We start from the raw sequence: 26,170 nt of genomic DNA, 5'->3' as shown, positions 1-26,170 counted from the left end.
TGATACGTTACTGGTACGGCATGCGAGTAACGCCGAAACGTAGGGCACGCTAATACATTTAAATACTTAGGCTGCAATATTACGTGAGGAGCGAACAGTGGACCACAGAAAACTTGGACCTATGTTGATGGTGTTAGGACAGCAACCAGCCAGAAATTCACTTTCAGTTCCTTTATTCAAAGGGTACCGTTACCGGTTTCGATTTAATGATGATTTAAAGAACATATTGATGCTTTAAGACTTGGTAACTTGAACAAATCAGCATTTGCAGCCCATATTGCTGAAGAATACCATTCAGTGGGAAACGTTGAGGACAACTTAAAAATTTTGCATCTAGCAGAAAAAGGAGCCACTATGAATATATTAGAAGAATTAGAAATACACACACGCACACACACACACACACACACACACACACACACACACACACACACACACACAAAAAAAAAAAAAAAAAAAGAGAACCCCAGACTATATGCTTAACGAACAAACCGAGTTAGCTAACACCCCTTTCCTCAAAAATTTCCAAAAATTACTTTCCATCCTCCAAAGCAAATAATATTAGTACACCTATCTGCAGATCAAGTAGCAAATTTATATGTTACTGTAATTCTCATGATGCTAAATGTAATTAAATAATATACTATTTTACCTATACAGTTCTGTAAAAAACTATGATTATTTTAAAAATATCCACTCAAAAATTCAATGCCCCTGTACTAGTGTAAAAGGCATTACAGTTGCATAAATGAATATATGATCCTTTCCAAACATCGGACATCATAAGCTCTTTGTATGTATCAAAACATGTGGTGCGTGGTAGAAATGTTCTCAGTGACAAATCTTAAGTGTTCAGTGAGAACAATTTACGTGTGCAACAATAAGAATGCAGTGGGAATGCATTAACATCTGTTGGACGAATGTTACGGAAACAAACACTCCAAACCGACGCTTCACGGAAGTCACATGCAACGAAAATCTGTAACGCAACCATCTGTGTGTGGCGTGTTTATAATTATGTATTACTTATATTTTTAGGACAATTAATCTGTAAAAAAACCGATTGGATGAGTAATTTCTAAGCCATCTCCTATGTAGACTGATTGTACTTCCCCAGTATTCTATCAACATACAAAAGTCTACCACTTGCTTTATCCAAAAGCAAGAGTATATGATCATTACATTTCATAACCTTATGAAGTGTTGCATCCACATATTTGCACGGGTTGCCCAATTACAACAGTAACTCACTGATATTATAAATATTTTTTGTTTTGTGAAGTGCATAATTTTACATTTCTGAACATTTAGAGCAAGTTGCCAATCTTTGCAACACTTTGCAATCTTATCAAGATCTGATTGAATATTTACACACCTTCTTGCACGCAGTACATTGTAGATAACTACATCACCTGCGAAAGTCTGAGGTAAGTATTAATATTACCTGAAAGCTCATTAATATACGATATGAACAGTAAGAGACTCTACACCCTTCCCTGGCACAACCCTGAAGTTACTTCTACATCTGACGATGACTCTCCATAAACGATAACATGCTTGGTCCTCAATCCAGTGGCAAATTTCTCTTAAATATACAGCGTTACAGCCATGGGCCTTAGTTACCTGTGAGACTGGACGTTGTGAGTTGATGTTAGTCAAGAATGCCTTAGGTGACAAAGATGCGATAATTGACACCTCACCGATTTACCTGTTTACAAGTACCAATTAGCAAGAGTCAAACAGGTTGAAAAACTCCAGATAAAGCCCCCTTAAATGTATGGCTTTTCGAATACTTAATGAAACTGTCATCATCTGCCATTACTGCTAAGCCACTAATGAACATGATTAACACATCCACAGCAGGCAGTTTTTCCTGGGAGTTTAAAAACTGCAAAGATATTGTGAAACTCCACAAGGATATATCCAAGCTCTTAACCTAAAAGTGTACTTTAGTAACATCTCTCACAAGTAGTATGAGAAAGTGAGGATGGCAGATCATCTGATTAATATGGCCCAAAACTATGATGTTTTCATTTAAGTTTAAACTAAAAGAAATATTAAGTGAACTGAAGTCACCAAAACTGTGTCAGCCTCATACGAGGACATAACAATGTTGTTAAACTATCTGAATTCTTAGAGAGAATGAAGACACACACACACACACACACACACACACACACAGTGGTATGCCAAAGTTAAGAACAAATGTAACTTTCATGTGATGTGTCACTGGCAAGTAATATAGCAAGATGAAACTTTGAATATACATGGAAAGACCTGCTCCATGATAGTACAAAAGGTAACTGAAAGCAACATGCTACCAGATGAACAGAAATGACACTTGTATTCAAAGACAAAAATTACACCCAAGCCACAGCGATTTACAACGGTCCCCTGGACATGGATCTTAACTCTTCAGCCACATGGCCATGAATATATGCATGCAATTCTTACCAGAAAATTTTGTGGGCCTTTGCGTTTTATCAAATTAGATATACTTTTTGCATTTTTGTATGTCAGAAGTTGCAATTGTCCCATCTGTTGCTCTGGGGCAATGCTGAAGGTAACACATTCCTCGAGTGCATTGTCGCAGGCAACAAAAGCTGGTGCTGCCACAGGGAACCGGAGTGTAAAATGTTCACAATGGAATGGTGTCATCAACTGTCCCCTCACCCCAACAAGTTCAAGAGCCAGCCATCTGCTTAAGAAGTGATGCTCATCCTGTTCTTTGATTACCGGAGCCCACTGCTCATTGATTTTAAGGAACCTGGTGTCTCTATCACTGAAGAACAGTTCTGTGCAACACTGGAGAAATTACTGCATACAATTAAGGCAAAACAATGCGAGATAATGCACAGGTCCACAACAAAGCATGCCAATGCAGACACACTTTCGCATCTTCCTTTGGCACTGGGTGCTGACTTTGAAGCATGAGGAACAACTTGTTGCTACACTGAGTCACAGGACTGTCAGTTTCCACTAGACAACCAGCAGATCGCCCAGGCAATGACAGCAGATCCCGACTTGTAAATTCTGTTGCACTACATCCACCCCTGGTTGGTCACTCACTGTGAAACAAATCGTTAGCCTGGAGTCTGTCAATACTTCGCATATCGGCATGACTCACCTGTGCTACAAAATGTCATACTAGTGTGTACTGAATCTGAACAGTTGTGTGCGACAATCCCCGAGGATCTCCCCAGAGACATTTCCTTAGTCTGCTTCATCAGGGTCACTAAGACATGGCCCCCACCAAGCAATTAGCTCACCAACATGGTACACGGTTTGACACGGTCTCCCAAATAGAGTAGATAATGATTCAGTGCCTTACTAGTGCAGAACACATGGCAGGACCTCCACAATGGTTCTTCTATTGACTGAATCCTGAAGTACCTTGCCAGCACTTGAATTTGGATTTTGCTGGACACTACCATAACAGCAAGTTTCCCTTTGTGGTTCCCATGCACACTACGATGATACGGTGTAATCTTCAACCCTCGCATTCCATATTTTGCCTTTAAGGTCTAACAGCATTGCTTGTGAATGACTACGGACCACAATGTGTGTCCGCAGAATTCGATGACTTCTGTACAACCAATGGGATTTATCACACCACAAGGGCAGCAGTCCAACGGAGAAGCAGAATGCTTTGTTCGCACTTTGAAGCAGAAGATGGATAAACTACCCACCCGCCACATGCGGGACCAACATTTGCTTCTCTTCTTCTCGTCCTACCACCCCCAGCAGAGTTGCTTCACAGATGGTGACACCGCCCCTTGCTCTAGTTGCTGCACTCACCGCAGCGGCCTGCACCTGCTCCACTCACTAAGGCAATGTATAAATGCAACAAACCTTTTTTTTTAATTTTTTGTTTCAGATCATACAGTGGTCAGAAGTGCTGGGAACAATGTCATAATGTTGCTTGGCAATTGCATATTTTGACAGAAGGTCCAGGCAGATAGCAAGGGGGCATCTGAATCAACTTATCAACTTCACAACTGTAAATTGGTTGATTCTGTCACTGATATTCTGTTCTCAGGTTTGTGGTGTGCCCAGATGATGCAGCTTGCATCCCTCCAGCTTCTTGGGGCTCTGGGATGAGATAAGAACATATTAGGTATCTTGGCAACAAACAGATCAGATCTTTTGGGGATTTAATCTAGGAGAAGGTATTAGGGACCATTATGTCATCGTGGCTTCTATGTCAGTGGAAGTTGCAAAAACACCAAAGAAACAGTGTACAGTTTCCTTGTTCGGGAAAGCAAATAAGAGTGTCATTAATGAATATCTTCATAGTCAGCTCCAAGCATTCACCTCGAGACACAAGGATATCGAGCATCTTTGGTCGGAATTTGAAGGTATCGTCCATGACCACGTGCTAGAGAAATATGTGCCTAGCTAAAATATGGAGGAGGGAAAGGATCCACCTTGGTTCAACAAACAAATTAGGAAGTTGCTGAGAAACCAGAGAATTTTGCACAGTTGTTTCAAATGTAGTCACTACCCCGCTGACAAACAGAAATTATGCGAAATGAAAGCAGCTGTCAAAAGGTCAATAAGAGATTCTTTTAACAAATTTGAACGCAATAATTCATCTGCAAATCCTAAAAATAACCCCAAAAAATTTTGGTCATTTGTAAAATCTATGAACATTACAAATAATTCAATACCTTCTCTTGCTGACAGTACAGGTAATGTACGAGAAGGCTGAAATTCTAAACCTAGCTTTCAGAAACTCTTCTGGTAGAGAACTGCAGCACCATTCCCACCTTTCAATTATTGGACAAATGCAAGGATGGTTGAAAGTGTTTAGTGTATCTGAGATTGTAAAACAGTTAAGATCCTTAGACACCAGGAAGGCATCTGGCCCAAACGGTATCCCTGTAAGATTTTATGTTGACTATGCTACAAATACAGCACCATTCTTTTCCATCATCTTTCAGAAATCATTGGAACAGCAGAAAGTTCCACGGGACTGGAAGAAGGCCCAGGTCATGGCAATCTATAAAAAGGGTACAAAATTGGATGCACATAATTACTAGCCAATTTCACCGACATCGATTTGATGTACAATCGTGGAACATATTTTGTGTTCAGACATAATGACCTTTCAACACTCTGAGAAGCTCATCTGCAGAAACCAGCACAGTTTCAGGAAACAGCTGTCGTGTGAGACAGAGCTGACCCTCTTTGTGCACTATATACAACAGGCTCTAGATACCGGCGTCCAGGTTGATGCCACATCCCTCAACTTTCAAAAGGCATTCGCTCAGTTTTGCACTGTCGCTTGCTACAAAAAGTGTGCACTTACAGTCTACCTAATGACATATGTGGCTGGATAGAAAGTTTTCTAACAAACAGTGAGCAGTAGTCGTTCTGAATGGGGAAACTTCAACAGAAACAAGTGTCACATCCGGTGTGCCCCAGGGCAGCTTAATAGGTCCGCTGTTATTACGATTTACATAAATGATCTGGTCGATGGTATTGACAGCAGCATTAGTGTTTGTCGATGATGCTGTAGTCCACAGGAAAGTAGTATCACACGAAATTTGTGAACAAATCAATGAGGATTTGCAGAAAATAAATGCATGGTGTAATGACTGACAGTTATCTCTCAATATTAGTATGTGTTACCTACTGCGCATAACAAAGCAAAAATCCAAATTAATGTAAGAGTACAAAATAAATGCCCAGTCTTTGGAAGTGGTAACATACGTCAAGTATCTGGGTGTGACTATATGAAATGATCTCAAATGGAACAATCAGATTACACAAGTAATGGGTAAGGCAAACCCTAGATTGCAGTTTATTGGCAGAATCCTGAAGTGATGCAGCCCTTCAACAAAGGAAATTGCTTAGAATACTTTTGTTCGTCCAGTTTTAGAGTATCGTTCATCTGTGTGGGACCCTTACCAGTTGGGCATGATTCAAGAGATTGGGAAAGTCCAAAGGAAAGTGGCAAGGTTTGTGACTGGTGCATTTAGCCATCGCCAGAGCGTTCCAAATCTCATAGAAAGTTTGCAGTGGGACACACTTGCAGATAGATGATGCGCAAAACAGAAGGGGCTGCTCACTAAATTCCAAAATCCGATTTTCGTCAAGGATGTAAAGCATATATTATTACCAACTACTTTCATATCACACAATGATCACCATTCAAAGATAAGGGAAACTAGAGCTCGTACTGAGGCGTTCAAACAGTCATTTTTCCCTCGCGCGATCTGCGAGTGGAATACAGGGGTAGAAAGACGACTTTGGCACCAATAGTGCCCTCCGCCACACACTGCTTGGCAGCTAGCAGAGTATATATGTGGATGTATCACCAGCACCTGGTCCTGAACTGATGGGCCTGGATTCTACACCTTAACCACTGCCAAGCTGACAGCAGATGTCCACAGGTGTCGGTTCTCGTCATTATGCGACTAACCACAGGGCTGCCACACCACTTCAAGATGTCGCTGTTATCATCAACACAAGACATCGAACTGTCGCTGAGTGCAGAGGAGTGCCATCTGCCTCATTTCTTGGCTGGCATTCTAGGACAGTCATAAGACAAACACCGGGAAGCGGACATGAGCTCTGGCACTAGCTACAGCTTCAGCTCCTGTCTCCTCATGCTTCTTACTTCCCACCAACACCACCACCACCACCACCACCACCACCACCACCACCACCACCACCACAGCTGATTGTCTCCTGTCTCCTCATCGCTTCCTGCTCCCTCTCCCCCCCCCCATACCACCACCACAGCTGCAAACAGAGTTGGGGGGGGGGGGGCAGAGGCAGCACCTCAAAGATTCCTTTGCAACTACGAGCAGCACTTTCAACACCGCTGCCAATGAAGAACCTCCTCCAGGTTCTTGACTTACGAAGACCACCATGACGGTGTTACAAGTGGCAGCAATATGGGCACCAACCTCTACTTCTGCTTCTACTTGTAGTTTCGTGCTTCTGGTGACAGTTTCATGTTGCTAGTTAATGCTGAACATTAGATCCTTCTGACACCCTCCTCCCACTTGTCATTAGCAATGTAGGCATAACAGTTGCTGACGTGTGCAACAATAATAATCAGGAAATATCAGTAAGAATGGAATACCAAGAATGAAGCACTCCCGTTAGAGAAGGGATGTAGTCTTTTGTCCCTACTGTTCGATCTATATAAATAACAGGGATGGTAATGAAAGAAAGGTTCAGAGATGGGTAAAAATCTAGGGTCAAGAATATCAATGATAAGATTCATTGATTCCATTGTTATCCTCACAGAAAGTGAGATGAAGTAGTTCACGATCTGTTGAGGGGAATGATTAGCCTAACAAGCAAAGGACTGAATCACCTGTAAGCATTCCTCCAGAATCTCAACACCTTCTCCCCATTTACTTCACTGCTTCCTCTCCACCCAACTAGCCAGCTTCCTCGATTTCTACCACCACCTGAAGGATGGCCACATTGGTACCTCCATTGACATCAGAAGTACCGAGAATACATCCACTTCGACAGCTGGCACCCATTCCACACCATTCTACATTACATTCCCAACCTTTTCCACAAACAGATCTCCCAGGCCTGACCTCACCAGTCACCTCCAACATATCCACAGTCTGGTCACAAAGGGCCTCTCCCCTCACGACTCTCTACCACCCACGACTGGAGCAACTGAATCACATTCTCCACTAGGGTTTCGATTTCCTCTCACAGTGTCCTGAAATGAGGAATGTCCTATCCACTATCCTTGTCACAGTGGTATTCCACCAACCACTGAATCTTTCTGTATTGTCCCTGTAATAGACCCAGATGCAATTCCTGTTCTGTACAATCTTCCACTACCACCTGTTCCAGTCTTGTCATTGGAATCTCCTATCCCACCTGTCAAAGCAGCCATGTGATCTACAAACTAAGCTGCAACCACTGTGCTACAGTCTACAAGGGCACATCAACTAACAAACTGTCGGTCCACACGAATGCCCCCCCCCCCCCCCCCGCCACCATACTGTGGCCAGGAGACAGCTGAACAACACATTTACTGATAATGGTATCCGACAATATGTGCTTCACTTTAAGGAATGCACCAAATGGATGCTTCCTACCAAGAACAGCTTTTCTGAACTGGACGGGTGGGAACTCTTCGTATGACACACTCTTCGTTCCCACGACCCCCAGTCCTCAACCTTTGCTAGTCCCTGTCCTCCACACGTCCATCCCTTCCCTCAACCCCACTCCAGTGCACGAACACCTATCCTGCCAATGCATCAACGGGCCCTTTCCTCTTCTCTACTGTTCTCCGCTCAGCCGAGCACTACCTACCAACGCATCTGTGATGGCCCAACACACACGAAGGGTGTCCACAATGAGCCCGGATGCTGCTAAGGGGTCGTCGATACCCCCACATGTGGTGAGGGTAGCCACAATGGAACCGTATGTGGTGATGGCACCGGATGCATCACTGACAGGTCAGGTGATGTGTGTTGTTGCTGCCACCACCACCACCTCAATGTCACCTCCAGATGGCTCCCTCAAATTTTCTGCAAAGGAAAACAATGATATGAATCCTGTATACGTAACATTTTTGAGAACAAGATCTTTACACTATTCTGAAATCTTATCAAGATATGACAATATTTATGCAGCTTCTTTCAGATGGTACTTCATTATAGGAACCTGCATCATCTGCAAAACGTCTCAGGTTACTATTAATATTGTCCGCAAGGTCAATAATAAACAACACGTGCAGCAAGGGTCCCGACACACTGCCCTGGGGCACACCCAAAGTCACTTCTTCCTATGATGACGACTCTCCATCCACGATGACATGTGTCCCCCTACCAGAAAGTCCTCAATCCAATCACAAATTTCACTTTATACTCAATATGAGTGTACTTTTGACAATAAGTGTAGGTTTGGCACTGAATGTGAGCCAAATGCTTTTCGGAAATCAAGAGATACTGCTACATCACTGCCTTGATCCAAAGCTTTCAGTATCTCATGTGAGAAGTGCGAGTTGGACTCCACACGACTGACTTTTTGGAATCCGTGTGGGTGGCACTGAGGAAGTCATTCTATTCGAGATACCTCATTATGTTTAAGTACAGAATACGTTCTAAGATTATATAACAAATCTATGTCAAGGTTGTTGGACAGTAGTTTCGCGGATCACTTCCACTACCCTTTTTGCCCAATAGAGTATAGTTAGAAGAGGAACTAACTCAGTATGAGGAAATTATCCTGGGTTTTCCTTTGTAAAGGAACATTTGAAACAGAGTTAAGCATTTCAACTTTTGCTTCACTACCCCCAATTTCATTTCCTGTCTTATTCTCTGGGGACTGGACACTAACTTGAGTGCCACTGACAGCCTTTCAACACAACCATAATTTCTGTGGGATTTGTGAAATAGCATTTGATAGTATTCCACTACAGTAGTCATCGAAGGCTTCACGCATTGCTTTCTTGATGGTCAAACTCATTTAGCATCTATCTATAGCCCTACGCTTCATTTTACACCTGTTACGCAGTAACCACCATTCATTCAGAAGTTTCTTTACAGTGACTGCATATTATGGAGGATCCCTCCCATTACGAACTGTTCTACTGGTTACATACCTATCCAATGCAAGGTTAACTGTTCTTTTAAACTCTAACCATACGTCCTCTACATGCTGCTGTCCTGTGCTGAAAGCTTCAAGTTTCTCACTGAGATCTGACACTACCGATATTTTATCTAGTTAACTGAACATATATCTCTTTCTGCTTGTTTTAGTTGTCCACTGTACTTTGGTAATCATTGTTGGCACAACCGCATCACTGTCACTGGTACCAGTTTCGATGTGGACATTTGCAAAGAGGTCAGGTCTGTTTGCTACCATTAGTTCTAATTTATTTCCATCATGAGTGGGACTCCTAACTACCTGTTCTATGTAGTTTCCCGAGAGACCATTTCGTAAGGCTTCACAGGGTGGTTTTTCCCACTTAGGGTGTTTTTCCCCACTCATGACTAAGAAACTAGTTTTCCCAATTAATTACTGAATGATTTATGTCTTCACCAACAATTACAGTACGACTGGGGAATTTTCGTACAAGTGAAGTGAGGTTCTATCTAAAGTTTTAAGTTACGTCAGGAGATAAGTCTGGTGTGCAATAGAAGGATCCAATTACCATTTAGTGCTCACCCCTGATAGTGACTCTTGCCCAAACAATCACACAGGCAGCCTCAATTTCTATCTCGGTTGATTTGAGTTTCTTATCTACTGCAACAAATACACTATTCACATTTCGCATTAGCCTATCCTTTTGATATACACTTAAATTTTCCCCAAAAATGTCACTGCTACCAATTTCAGATTTCAACCAGCTTTCTGTACATACGAGGGCAGTTCAATAAGTAATGCAACACATTTTTTTTCTGAAACAGGGGTTGTTTTATTCAGCATTGAAATACACCAGGTTATTCCCCAATCTTTTAGCTACACAACACTATTTTTCAACGTAATCTCCATTCAATGCTACGGCCTTACGCCACCTTGAAATGAGGGCCTGTATGCCTGCACGGTACCATTCCACTGGTCGATGTCGGAGCCAACGTCGTACTGCATCAATAACTTCTTCATCATCCGCGTAGTGCCTCCCACGGATTGCGTCCTTCACTGGGCCAAACATATGGAAATCCGACGGTGCGAGATCGGGGCTGTAGGGTGCACGAGGAAGAACAGTCCACTGAAGTTTTGTGAGCTCCTCTCGGGTGCGAAGACTTGTGTGAGGTCTTGCGTTGTCACAAAGAAGGAGAAGTTCGTTCAGATTTTTGTGCCTACGAACACGCTGAAGTCGTTTCTTCAATTTCTGAAGAGTAGCACAATACACTTCAGAGTTGATCGTTTGACCACGGGGAAGGACATCGAACAGAATAACCCCTTCAGCGTCCCAGAAGACTGTAACCGTGACTTTACCGGCTGAGGGTATGGCTTTAAACTTTTTCTCGGTAGGGGAGTGGGTGTGGCGCCACTCCATTGATTGCCGTTTTGTTTCAGGTTCGAAGTGATGAACCCATGTTTCATCACCTGTAACAATCTTTGACAAGAAATTGTCACCCTCAGCCACATGACGAGCAAGCAATTCCGCACAGATGGTTCTCCTTTGCTCTTTATGGTGTTCGGTTAGACAACGAGGGACCCAGGGGGAACAAACCTTTGAATATCCCAACTGGTGAACAATTGTGACAGCACTACCAACAGAGATGTCAAGTTGAGCACTGAGTTGTTTGACGGTGATCCGTCGATCATCTCGAACGAGTGTGTTCGCACACTCCGCCATTGCAGGAGTCACAGCTGTGCACGGCCGGCCCGCATGCGGGAGATCAGACAGTCTTGCTCGACCTTGCCGCGATGATGACACACGCTTTGCCCAACGACTCACCGTGCTTTTGCCCACTGCCAGATCACCGTAGACATTCTGCAAGCGCCTACGAATATCTGAGATGCCCCGGTTTTCCGCCAAAAGAAACTCGATCACTGCCCGTTGTTTGCAACGCACATCCGTTACAGACGCCATTTTAACAGCTCCGTACAGCGCTGCCACCTGTCGGAAGTCAATGAAACTATACGAGACGAAGCGGGAATGTTTGAAAATATTCCACAAGAAATTTCCGGTTTTTTCAACCAAAATTGGCCGAGAAAAAAAATGTGTTGCATTACTTATTGAACTGCCCTCGTAGTACTATGTGAGCTTCACTATTTTTCAAGAGATTTTTCTAACTCTGGCACGGGAGCACAGGGGGCGGGGGGTCTTTTGGATCTTACGCTTAACTCTTGAGATACACAGTCAGATACTGAGGTAGCAGCCTCTGAAGTGTAGCGCACACTGGACCAATTTCGGAGGACCCTAAAGTTTTCAACATCAATGGTGTAAGCCCCAGAAGTTTCAGAGTAGTTTACTGGAGAAGTTCATAATGAGTATGTTGATGCGTATTTATTAAGTATGTTTATCACACTAGCTGTCACATGCGGCTGCACTCACATATGAGTAGTTTTGTTATGATGAGGGAAGTGAGTAAGTTAACTGTTGAATGTGCAATAATGTCAGCTGCCCTGCGTGTCCGCCTGTTCGGTTAAGCATAGTTCACGATATGCATATGATAAAGTTCAAAAGGTTTTCGAAAGATTAATTTTTGTTCCACATTTCGCAATGTATTTTTCAAATCGGTAAACATCTTATACTACGCACTTCCTAAAGTTGCCTACATTCTTCCTCAGCTTTCAAGCTTCTTCATTCCAAACTTAATCAAAAGTGGTTCAGCAGTTTAGTCATGAAAGCTTAACAGACATAGGTACTTCTGCATTTATACTATTAGTACGGCCAGGAACTACAAAATAATGCATGCCTGGGGATGTCAATGACATAATTTTTACCAGATATCATAGTCTATATAGCAATTTTGCCTCTACTGCTGTGGTTCATCCTATATTCATTCTGATTATTAACCACAAATACCATTAGGAAGTAAATGGAGAGCACCCCAAGTCCACGAAGAGACTTATGAGAGATGTTCAGTGACCAACAGTACACACTACTGTTACCGCCCATTTCTGTAGAACAAGATTTTTTCCTCCAGCTTATCTGCATTGCTTCTAAACTATGGAATTGTGGGATCAGAAAATACTATTTCCAAAACAATGCTCTTGTTTGCAGCTGACTGACAGCCTTTAAACAAGAGAAAATTTTGAGAAACGAACTCTTAATTCCCAATGCATTTATCCATATGTAATTTGTGATTGGTCATTAAAAATTATAAAACAGATTATGTCCGTTATTAACAACTGCTTATGAAGCCATATAAAATTTTATGTTTCATCACAGAAAATTAACAATGGTGTCCTGGATAACAAAAATTTTCAGAATTTTTAGAAGAAATAGTTCTTAACCCTTTAAAACTACTACTACTACTACTACTACTACACCACAGAGGAACTTTGGTGTCCATGTCCGTGTCTTTAGCTAATTAAAGACTAACACACAAATCAATCCACAAAATTGTTAAAAAAGAGAAGAAAAGTACACACACATGATGACCCATTAAAACATTTAGAGGACTATATTAGACATTTCATACTTTCCAGGTAATTTTAATTACTCACTAAAAATATTGAGAAAATTCAGAAGGAGTATTTCATTATGCAGTGGAGTGTGCAGTGTAATGAAATTTACTGGAAGATTAAATCTGTGTACTGGAATGCAACTCAAATCCAGAACCACGCCTTTTGAGGGCAGTGCTCCTTTCGACTGAGCTACCCAGGTTCAACTCGCAACCTACTCTCATAGCTTTACTTCCTATCTTCACATTTCACCCAAGTTCTGCATGTCTAGAGGAACCAACGGTCTGCAGTATACTTCCTTCCACAAGTGCTGTGTATGCAGGAGAGCTACTGTGAAGTTTGCAAGATAGGAAGCACAGTTCCAAGGGTAGGTTGTGAGTCACGCCTGTATAGACAGCTCGTTCAGTATGAGAATTTCCCACACAAGGCAAGGTTCTGGGTTCCAGTCCAGGTCTGGCTTTGCAGTTTCAATCTGCCAAGGAGTTTCAGCGAGAAATTCAGTTCAGTACGATCACAAGGAAAAGAAAAGCAGTACACAGAAGAACTAATACAGAGAACTTAGAGAAATGAAAATTTCACATCTCCACCAAAATACTTTGAATATAATCCTGATCCTCGAAAGCAAAAGTCGTTGTGGAATAACTGATACCTCAAACAAGATACTAAAAAGTTGTGGCCTTACTCCATGTAATGTTTTCGGGCATATATGTGGTACATCACTAACACAGAAAACCTTCCACAAGGAGTTAAAATATGACTTTGTTGGACATTGTTACTTTGAAGCTTTCAATACTGCTTTATCTACTCGCATCCAAACACTGCCTTCCAACCTGAGCAACAGCACAGACCCCTTACCAGATCACTCGCTGCAGCCTCCAGTCCGTAACTATAGACACAAAACAAATACTGTCAGTGTTTTGTTCTCTTTCTGTTTGTAAAAACATAAGTTACATATTGCAACGTCATCTGAGTGACTGTAGGAGAGCACTCAAATGTCAATTGGTGGACTGTATGATTGTCCTTATGTTTAAGGCTACCGTTTGAAGATGGACATGATGGTCCAGAAATAGTAGCCACAAAGAAATGACTGTTCTTACTACTGTGATGGATAACGGGGAGGGGGGGAACCACTGTAATGTTCGAATACACTATTAGGGGCATGCTGCTTGATATGGTCACATGGATTAAATGTCTAGGTGAAACACTGGAAAGAACATGAAATTGAATGACCTCATAAGGTCAGCTGTGTGGAAAGGGAACGACAGATTTAGATTTATTGGGTGACTTCTACAAACGTTTATATCATTTATAAAGAAGATAATGTACAGAACATTTGTGCTACCCATTCTCAGCTACTGCTCAAGTATTTGGAATTCCAACCAGGGAGGATTAAAGGAGGACATTGAAGCAATTCAGGCGTGTTTCTTCTGTTACAGGTAGACGCACATTCGATCAAAGGCAAATATTACAGAAGTTCTGTGCTAACTCAAGTGGTAATTCCCAGAGGGAAGAAGAATTGATTACATGAAATACTTCTAAGATGTAGGTATAATGTATAACATCGTGGACTGAACCCAATCTCAGGTACTAGTAGGTTCAACTGACCATGTGTCACAATAAGAAAGGTAACTGAATAGATTTCAAGAAGTACTCCTTACTGGTCCATAATTTTTCAAAATTTGCGAAGGTGAAGTACTCGAGGGTTTTCACCAACGTGTATACATTGTTTTCAGAGTAATGTAGCCAGTATATTTGCAGTCAGTTGGGCAAGCATGGGGAGAGCAGTAGTGGTTGGGAGTTGCGGACTGGGAAATGTCTAACACTACGAGACATCATTTGCTGGCACCGACAGGCCCTCACCTTGCATTCCTTCTCAAACAGTTTTACTGGAACTGTTTGGTAAAAAAAAAATCATTTCACATTACTTGTAGCCTTACGTGACAGCATCATGATGAAGTGCCCATCATTTCATTAATAGAGTTAATGCGATATTGTGCATTTAAGTAACACACTGAATCAAATTTGAGAAGTTTGCAATGAAAAATTGGGGTCGCTACAATTTTGAGTTTGATGCATATTACATCATGTGTTGCTATTATTAAATTTAGCTAAAAAATTGAATTCTTCATTAGATTTGGGAGGACACCTGTGACCAAACTCGAGAAAGTTAATTTTATGCAGTGCACTCATTTGCAAACTGGAATGTAATGAGATGATGTCGTTTTGAAACCGGCACTCCTACTTCCTCACCGGATCCATTGGTCCACTCTTTGGTTGTAGTATGTGAACTAAGAATTTATGTTTCATCAATATACATAGGTCAACAATCTTCATGTTACTTTATTTTATTCAAATAGTCAACACGTTTACTATGTATTTCTGAACATTCTACAAACACTTTCCTGTTACCTGCTGTTTTGCACCATATGGTAAATATTACACATGTTAATTACATGATAATGTCTAAGTAATACATTGACATTAAAGAAACTGGCACACCTGAAGCCACACTTGTGGGAGCAGGTACTGTAATGAAGAAATACATATTTATCCTTGTCATAGGAAAAAATGACTATTGGGGGTACATGAAAATTGTGTGCCAGCTTGCGCACAACTTATCTGTTGAAATCATCTAAATGTATGATTTTTCCCCCTCTATTCTGTCCCCCCCCCCCCCCCCCCCGGAGTAGAGAAATCCCACAGCTATTGTCAACTACTTCTTTTCCCTCTCTTTACTCTTCCTATTGTCCGAAGTGAAACAGGTGTAGCAGCCTAAATTACTTCTATGGTACTTTCAATGGGATTTTTATCCCCTCTTTTGTCTCATCCAACAGGAACTTAATTATGTTGTGAATAATCTCTCATTCCTGGCCATACAGAACTCTTTCCGCAACTACGGTGCTTGGAGAATGGGTCGCCATGCCGCGTGTAGCAGTATCACCACCAGACGAGCACAAGATGCAGACAGCAGTGGACTGAGGTGGCCTCGCCTTCTGAACAAACAAATGAACTTGCCCAGCACTTCAGACAAAAATTCATCAGCACAAATCGTATAATATCCTGCCCGGACTCTAGTAATGGAATATTCAGTCAATTACAATTTTAAAATCATGAATATCACCAGTTCTGGATCTTCTGTGAACTATCTAAGGCATTTGATGGTGCCAATGGTATCACTGTTATAAAGAAGTTCAACTTGCATGAAACACATGGTTCAGCACTTGCCTGGTTAAGTTCCAATGTAAAGGGACCTGGACAGCATGGCCTGTAGTTTTTCATAGTACTTTGAAATTTAATAACTCAAAAACCTTATTACATATTGGAATGCAACTTTAATGAAAAACTGAGTACACTGTAAAGTGGCAGCAGAAAACACACACAAAAGACAGGTGTAATTGGCAAGCTTTTGGAGCCAGTGGCTCCTCTTTCAGGAAGAAGGTTTGAGGGGAAAGGAAGAGGGGTGAAGGGAAAGGACTGGAGAGGTCTAGGAAAAGGGGTTGATTTCAGGAACGTCAGCCAGAACCACAGGTTAATAGAGACTGTCCGTACAGGATGAGAAGCAAAAACTACTCATCCTGCCCGCGGTTCTGGGTGACTTTCCTGAAATCTACCCCTTCTCCTAGACCTCTCCAGTCCTCTCTCTTCACCCTTCTTCCTTCCCCTTCAACCGTTCTGCCTGAAGGAGCCAATGGCTCCAAAAGCTTACCAATTACAACCGTCTGATGTGTGTGTTCTGCCGCCACTCAGTTAATAGATTTTTTATCTAACCAATTAAATAATTTTGTCAATAACTGATTGTTTGCATTGTTATATTTAGTATATTTAAGAACTTTGGATTACTTAGTGATGTGAACATTGATGTTTATCTTACATACTGAATTGTGTGTAATTATTGTTATTTTAGATACACTGTGCTTCCACACTATTCAAAATAAAAGATCAAAACATATTTTATTCTTTTAATTAGTAAGTTGTTAAAACAGTAAACCAGGAATATTTACCAATTTGTTGTTTTGTGTATTTTAGAAACATGTTTTTTAAAAGTCTATTTTTTCTCCTAATAATTTAAGAACATACGACACGCGCCAGTGTAAAATATTTAATACACGGGTGACTAATGTGGTTTCCTATGTAGACAAGCAGTATATTATTATTTGTGCAAAATTTTGTTTTTGTACTTTAATTTTGGATGAGATAATGATACCTAATTCTGCAAAACCATTGACTATGGGAAACCCAAACTAAAGATTTGCATGTCTTTATTTCCCTCCCTGGTTTGTCTGACAAATACGTTCCTCATGTTGCTGCGGCTGACACTGTCTCTGAGCCAGATGCCGTCACTTGTCCTGTTTCAGAGGAAACCTCTCAGCCTGCAAGATCCGGACATTCACAGAAGGTGGGATTATTGATAGTTGGGAGCTGCAACGTCAGGCGCGTTATGGGGCCCCTCAGGCACACAACTGCCAAGAAGGGAAAGAAACTCAACGTGCACTCTGTGTGCGTACTGGGTGGAGTCATTCCAGATGTGGAACAGGTGCTCCCAGATGCCATGAAGGGTACAGGGTGAAGCCAACTGCAGGTGGCTGCCCACGATGGTACCAATGATGTGTGTCACTTTGGATCAGAATATATCTGGTTTTGAGCAGCTAACAGAACTGGTAAAGGCTGCCAGTCTTGCTTGCAAGATGAAAGCAGAGCTAACCATTTGCAGCATAGTCGACAGGTCCGATTGCGGACCTCTGATACAGAGGCGTGTGGAGGGCCTGAATCAAGAGGCTCACAGTTCTGTGACCATGTAGGCTGCAATTCCTCAACTTGCGCCAAAGGGTCATTGTGTTTTGGGTTCCATTGAATAGGTCAGGTGTCCACTATACGCAGGAGGCAGCTACATGGGTAGCAGGGACTGTGGGATGTGGACTGAGTAGTTTTTTAGGTCAGAGGGTCTCTGGAAAACACAAAAAGGGCTTCGGTCACAAAGGGTGCAGGCCGAACATAGGAAGAACGTAGATACAGGAACCAGCGGTGTAACAGCTGTAAACTGTCATAGCCATGTTGGGAAAGTACCAGAGCTCTAAGCGTTAATAGAAAGCACTGATGCTCAAATCATCATAGACGCTGAAAGCGTCCGAAAGGATAGGCTAAACACGGTTGGCAGTGGCGTGTTCGTTGCTGTTGGAAGTAGTTTATCTTGTCGCGAAATCTAAGTAGATAGTTCCTATGAGTTAGTATGGGCAGAGGTCATTGTTGGCAACCGGAATAAAATAATAATTGGATCCTTTTACAGACCTCTCAAATCAGATGATACAGTTGCTGAAAGGTTGAAAGAAAACTTGAGTTTGAAATCAAACACATACCCGGCCCATACGATAATAGTTGATGGTGACTAATTTACCCTCAAGATGTTGGCAAAAATACATGTTTAATTCCAGCGGTACACAAAACATCATTCGAAATTGTGCTAAACACATTCTCTGAAAATTATATCAGAGCAGTTAGTTCATGAGCCCACACGAACAGTAAATGGTTGTGAAAACACACTTGACCTCTTAGCAACAAAAAATTCTGGGTTATTAACGGGCATCAAAATGGATACAGGGACTAGTGAACACAGGGTTGCCATCGCGAGATTGAATATTGTAACCCTCAAATCCTCCAAAAATAAATGAAAAAGATACCTATTCAAAAAAGCAGATAAAAATTCACTTGATGCCTTCCTGAGAGATCATCTTTACTTCTTCAAAATTAACACTGGAAGTACAGACCAGATATGGCTTGAATTCAAAGAAATAGTATTGGCAGCAATTGAGAGATTTATACCAAGTAAATTAACAAATGACAGAACTGATCCTCCTCCTCCTTGGTACACAAAACAGGTTTTAACATTGTTGCAGGAACAACAAAACAAACATGCCAAATTTAAACAGACACAAAGTCCCCAAGACTGGCGATCCTTTACAGAAGCTCGAAATTAAGCCGGATGTCAATTGAGATGCTTATAACAGTTTGCAAAATGAAACTGTCTCGAACCCTGGCAGAAAATCCAAAGAAATTTTGGTTGTATGTGAAGTATGTTAGCGGCAAGAAACAATTGATGCCTTCTCTGTGTGATAGCAATGGAGATACTATCGAAGACAGTGCTGGCAAAGCAGAGTTACTAAACACAGCCTTCCGAAATGCCTTCACAAAAGAAGGCAAAGTAAATATTCCAGAATTCAAATCGAGAACAGCTGTTGACATGAGTAACATAGAAGTAAATATCCTCGGAGTAGTGAAGCAACTTAAATCACTTAATAAAAGCAAGTCTTCTGGTCCAGACTGTATACCAATTAGATTCCTTTCCAGAGTATGCTGATGATTAGCTCCATATTTAACAATCATATACAACCGTTTGCTCGATGAAAGATCCGTACCCAAAGACTGGAAAGTTGTACAGGTCACACCAATATTCAAGAAAGGTAGTAGGAGTAATCCACTTAATTACAGGCCCGTATCATTAACATCAATAAGCAGCAGGATTCTAGAACATATACTGTGTTCAAACATTATGAATTATCTTGAAGAAAACAGTCTATTAACACACACTCAACATGGGTTTAGAAAACATCGTTCTTGTTAAACAACTAGTCTTTACTCTCATGAAGTGTTCAGTGCTATTGACAAGGGATTTCAGATCGATTCTGTATTTCCGGATTTCCAGAATGCTTTTGATGCTGTACCACACAAGCAGCTTATAGTGAAATTGTGTGCTTATGGAACATCATCTCAATTATGTGATTGGATTCGTGACTTCCTGTCAGAGGGATCACAGTTCATAGTAATTGACGGAAAGTCATCGAGTAAAACAGAAGTGATTCCTGGCATTCCCCAAGGTAGTGTTGTAGGCCCTTTGCTGTTCCTTATCTATATTAACAATTTTGGAGACAATCTGAACAGCCATCTTCCGTTGTTTTGCAGATGACACTGTCATTTATCAACTAATAAAGTCATCAGAAGATCAAAACAAATTGCAAAACTATCTAGAAAAGACGTCTGAATTATGCAAATTTTGACAGTTGACCATAAATAACGAAAAGTGTGAGGTCATCCACATGACTGCTAAAAAGAATTTGTTAAACTTCAGTTACACGATAAATAAGTCAAATCTAAAGGCCTTAAATTCAACTAAATACCTGGGAATTACAATTATGAACAACTTGAATTGGAAGGAACGCAAAGAAAATGTTGTGGAGAAGGCTAACCCAAGGCTGCATTTTATTGGCAGGACACTTGGAAAATGTCACAGATCTACTAAGGAGAGGATCCTTACCTGATAGGACTGATACAGTACATTGAAAAAGTTCAAGGAAGGGCAGCATGTTTTGTATTATCGTGAAATACGGGAGAGAGAGAGTTACTGAAATGAAACATGATTTGGGCTGGACATCATTAAAAGAAAGGTGCTTTTCATTGCGATGGAATCTTCTCACGTAATTCCAGATGCCAACTTTCTTTTCCGAATGTGAAAGTATTTTGTTGGTACCGACCAACATGTGGAGAAACAATCACCACAATAACATAAGGGAAATCAGAGCTCATATGGAAAGATATAGGTGTTCGGTTTTTCCACACGCTATACGAGATTGGAACAACAGAATTGTGAAGGTGGTTCAATGAACCCTCTGCCAGGCACTTAAATGTGATTTGCAGAGTATCCATGTAGATGTAGATCTACTCAACGATAACAAGTCAAAACATTCCAGGTCTACAATCTTGTTGATTCTGGCCATCCTTTTTTATCTTATTTAGTTTTCTTTCTTTTTTTATTCTGGCCCGCTTTGTCACACTTCTTCAGCTTTTTCAGCTCCAGCAACATGTTGCCTGTCCACTTTTCACATGTTCCCAGTTTTTACGTCTATTCTGTTCGTGGTTTTCAATCTGCTCGTTACTCCATCATCAAGACATATGGTGTCGAGTACAGAAATCTAAAAAGCTGACTTGCCAACACCAATGCACAAGAAAAACACAAGTAAATCCAAGTAACCTATTTGTATAAACAGAAACTGATTCCAATAAATCCTGGCTCATATTCAATATGTTCAAGGATATTACACAAATGAGTTGCTATGGAAACACTGCGCCAAAATTAAACAATGAGACATTGTAAGCAATGTTGTGTGTTTCATAGTAGAGTGACGGCTAGTCATTGAAGTGTCACATCTGCTTCACAAAGGCATTTAAATATGAAAGCAGTGAGGTATTATACATAAAGCATATATTTTTAGACTCAGGAAGGGTCAAAGAAATTTTGTTAAATAAAGAATTCCATCTTTTTGGGCCCTCATGATGTCTAGGTCCTCTAAAAACAAGAGGCAGGAAAGTTACATAAGTAAACCATGCATTGCTTGTTTACAGACTTGAAAAGTATGAAGTATGGCATTAGCGGCAGCACCCTACAATGGCTTAAATCCTACTTATCAAACAGAAAGCAAAGATTTAGCATCTCTTCAAATGGCGCATATTATATTTCTCATTGGAAAATAATATCTCAGGGTTTTTCTCAAGTCTCCATATTAGACCCAGTCCTATTTCTCTTCTATGTTAATGACTTACTATTAAATATCAGGTCCCCATCTGTTCTGTTCGCAGATGATACTTCTGCCTTAGATGAAGATCAGGATTCAGAAAAAATCCCAAATTTGTGATCAGTACCCTCAGCACCTTAGAAACTTGGTTTCAGCTAAATGGGTTGAATCTAAACATATTTAAGACCCAAATGACGCAGTTCAAAACGAAACTGTCAAAATGTGAGCAGATTAAGACTGTACACCAACCACGACTCAAGTCAAATTCTTAGGTTTCAATGTAGATAAAAATTTGAGCTGGCAGGCACACATTGAATAACTAGCAAACAAACTGAGCAGCTTTGAATTTTCAATGCAAATATTTTCAACTGCAACTGACATGAACACCCGAAAAGTAGCATATACAAGCTACTTCGAATCCATTATTAGGTGTGGCATTGTTTTTTTTTTTTTTTTTTTTTTTGGGGGGGGGGGGGGGGTAATTCTACAAACACAGTGCAGATACTAAAAGTACAGAAAAAAATCATTCAAAATATGTGCACTGCAAATCACAAAGAACCATGTCGACTATTATTTAGAAAACTTGAAATATTAACACTACCCTCCTTATACATATATGAGATTATTATACGGGGTGTTCAAAAAGTCTCTCTGCAGTGCTGTATGATTGTTCACCTGCGTGGGTTACTTCCCTTCAAGTGGACTCTCCCAAAATTCCACCGTTTCGTTTATCTCAGCCAGCGTCAGTAGATTTTTAAATCTAAGATGACTCATTTTTGTGCAGAATGTAATGTACTAAAGAGGCGTCTGCAAAGATTTTCAAACAGAGAAAAATTTTTGCCAAACTCTCGTTCAGAACATCTATCATACACAGTCTATTATTTGGTTCTTGTTGATCATTATCAAAGAAAGCAGCAGTGTAAGTAACAACAAATAGCAGTCTCTTGCCATTGTTTCGCTCATGAGACAATTCCTCTCTTTTTTATTGTAAGCCGCGGTAACGCGCGCAACAGCAAGCCATGCCGTGAGCGGCGACAGGTCGTAAACACTCATTATCAGAATCCGACAAACAATGCACGACACAGTACAATAATGCATTTTCAGCTTAGAGTGACATAAACACCTATAACAAAGAGAATGGCACTTATCAGATCAAAACAAAATAATCAATCAATTCAAACCAAACGAAGCACGTGGTTTTAGACAAATCTAATTGCTGCAAACTTTGAGAAACATAAATCATCCAGTTTGGCATTGCAAACGAAGCTCATCACCTATTAATGTTAGCATGCCAACAGAATATAATAAATCGGGTAGAAATCTCCACGTTCTTGGGTTCAAATATTGATGAAATGTCAGAACTGGCCAACTCTGGGGTACAGAGTCATTCATTCGCTAATGTTCTGGGGGAGAATATTCTGTGTTGTGGGCATCTCTAAGAAATAAGGGACGTCAACGCAAGGCTCAAATTGCATTCATTCACTGATTAAGTCTCCAAAAATTCACTTCATTGTGAAAGTGACAGCAATATTCACAACTACAACAGTAGAATGAAAGTATAACTTGCACTACTTCATACATGTTTTAAATTATCTAGGCAAGAGGCTAAATGTAGTTAATGTCCTGGCTCTTCTGTTGGACAATGCAGTCAGCAACTGCAAAATAAGTGATTGTAACTGAACAACTGTGTTTGTTTTCAGTGTGAACAACAGGAAGAAAACTAGATGTGATGACAAAGTGACCTGTGGCAAAGCCCGAGGCCGAGGTTTGGCTGGAATGTGACAGTCCCACTCACTGTTTGTCATGTTCGCTGACGATCGTTCATTGCACAAATATGAACTGCAGCATGCAAAGTAAGGGACAGGTACAGTGTCACTGGACTTCTGCCATGCAATCTGCTGTTCAGCTGACAATCCATATCACAATGTGAATACATCATGTATAACATGGAAGTAACTAGTAAGCTACCAATGCAAATGGTAAATGTGTAACCAATATAGTAGGCACTGATTAAAGATTGAACAAATTAGATATGGCATGCAATAAAAAAACACGAGAGTTACTTGGCAGTCACAAAGCAAACATCCAACAATTTTTACTTACTGCTGTATGACTAGTTCTGACAGACTGTTTCACTCCTCCCCCAAATACATCCCCAAGTCCACCTCTGGGAGAATGGTGCAAGCTACTATGGCTTCAAAACAGTTACAGTGGGTGGTTCTGTAAGCCAGAGGAATGGTGAACAGTTCGATAGCTTGCTTCACTAGCCGAGAACCAAGTTTGTTTAGTTAAGTGCCGCATGTGAGCAACCTGAAGGATAATTTAACAGTAATAATTTTATTATTAAGTCATTAGGGCAAATGGTGCCATTACACCAACATATAATGTCAATAAATGTTATATTACCCTATGTAAAAGAAGAGTAGGTTAAGTACTGCAATTACATTGAATCATTTTCCCTTCACATTGCAGAATGGGCAGGCAATGAGCCAAGCACATTATGTTTATGAGCATGCTCAGTAAATAGTGGTATTTTGTTGAATAATTTGTTACCTACATACTAACAACTATAAGCTAAATCCTTAGTATCACGTATAAATATGTATTGTTTCTTGTAGAGCGTAACATATTTCCTCAACATTTTACTTCTGCCAACTGCTGCTTGGTACAATGTACAGTAGTACAGAAGTTTATTGCCTTCATGATCTTTAGCTCGCAGAATGTTGGCTTCTAATGTGCTCTATATATGAACATTTAGCATTTACTCTAATGAACACATGCTGCAACCCTACCAACCCCAAGTCCCCCCCCCCCCCCCCCAACCCCTCACATAAAAACCACAAAATAAACTAAACCCAATCACGCATTACAAAAAACCTTCCTCTCCAACATAAGCATAAAACAATCACCCTCCCCACCCACCCACCTAAATCCACAACCATTACCCACAATCCGCCCCCAAATACCAAACGCCCTCAACCACCCACCCTCAGCCTGTACATCTTACCCACCGCCCTCAGAAAAACACGAAAAATACAATAATGTCCCGGGACACACTCCCAACACCAATACTCATCTAAATGAGATGGCGGGTTAGAAGAGCCACTTTTCCCTTCCTTGTAACTGATTTAACCACCACCACCACCACCACCACCACCACCACCACCACCACCACCACCACCACCACCACCACAAAAAAAAACCTCCATTGCATTAGCACATGCACCAGTTTCGCAATTTTTAAACTCTAAACTATGGTTTGCACCTAAATGATCAAAACCCGTCTTCTCCAAACCCCTGTATGACGTAAAAGCATCTGAAACTACAGTACTCCCCTCCTCCATGTCAAGTCACCCAGGCCTTGACACCAATCATGTCAGATTTTGATGAAACTTGGTACAATTACTTCTTTTATCATCCTGAAAGCACTTGTAAAATTTTTTTGCTCTATCTCATAGTTTTTTTAATATATATTTTTAAAGTTTTTAGATTTGGTGTTGTTTCAGCAGTCAGAAATCTTAAGTTAAACGTGTCCTCACAACTAAAAAAATTTGTATATTAAAGAATACTCAAGATGTCAGTATGAAATTTTGGAATAAGTTTGTGTATTATATCTAAATGTTAAAAAAATTACCATAGAGATATATTAAAATCTTCGAAATGAAAAAAAAAATTATAAGATTTTATTTTATTTTTTTAGCTAATGGATGTTTAGGTTTACAAAAACTGCAATATCTAGAGTCTCAGACCTGATAGAAAGCTCAAATTTGTTTTAAAATACTCTTAATTGTATAGGCTATTAGATAAAAGAAAAATTATGTTGGCTTTTTAACCTGTTTAATAGTTACCTAATTTTTAAAATAATATTAATTATATTTTAAAAATAAAAAGTACCAAGTGACTTAGACACCGAAAATAAGTTTTTGTCTTCTTGGAGCAACAATGTACGCTTTGATTTTGTTTTGTTACTCCTGTGATTTGAAGTAAAAAATTATTACAGTGTTAAATAGTTTCGTTATTAAGTTTATTCGAACTTTCAGTAAGTACTGTTACTTAGTTTACAGAGATTCTTTTCCAATATCCTATGAAAGTAACCAGAACAGTAATCAGACCAAAAGTGAAATCAGTATGTCAGATATTCAAACCTGTAGCATAGGGTTATTTAAAAAATCTGACTGTTTCCAAACAACCTACACACCTTCAAAACAGTTATAACCGGTATCTGAATTGAGTGAGGAAGAAAAAGATTTGATCCACTTACGATCTGGAATTAATCTGTGTGAATTTAAGAATATATGTTCACACTACAGCTACTACTTTTTAAATGTTTTTGAAAAGTATCAAACAACATGTGTGGACCCACTAAAAAAACACAAAAAGCCCATCAAAAAATCGTCGAGAACTGTAGGCATGGATCTTTCTAAACAATTACTGACAAAAAATATTAGCGTAAAACCTGGACGAAAGCTTTCCTCAACATGCCGTAACTTTTGTGAGGAAAAATTAAGAGTCGAAGTCAGTGAAAGTGAAAC

At 40.4% G+C, this 26,170-nt stretch overlaps 1 protein-coding gene across 1 annotated transcript in view; it reads left to right on the top strand.

The window, feature by feature from the left end:
- Positions 1-8,344: 8,344 nt before the first annotated feature.
- Positions 8,345-26,170, top strand: part of LOC126108226 (zinc finger protein 90-like) — a 126,772-nt gene continuing 108,946 nt past the window's right edge. The window contains exon 1 of the mRNA XM_049913458.1: positions 8,345-8,554. Coding sequence (XP_049769415.1) covers positions 8,345-8,554 — 210 coding nt within the window. The remainder of the gene's footprint in view (positions 8,555-26,170) is intronic.

The sequence above is a fragment of the Schistocerca cancellata genome, chromosome 11 (assembly GCF_023864275.1).
Source record: "Schistocerca cancellata isolate TAMUIC-IGC-003103 chromosome 11, iqSchCanc2.1, whole genome shotgun sequence".
Lineage (NCBI taxonomy): Eukaryota > Metazoa > Arthropoda > Insecta > Orthoptera > Acrididae > Schistocerca > Schistocerca cancellata.
Note: the sequence above shows the minus strand (reverse complement) of the source record. Positions and strands in the feature narration are given on the sequence as shown.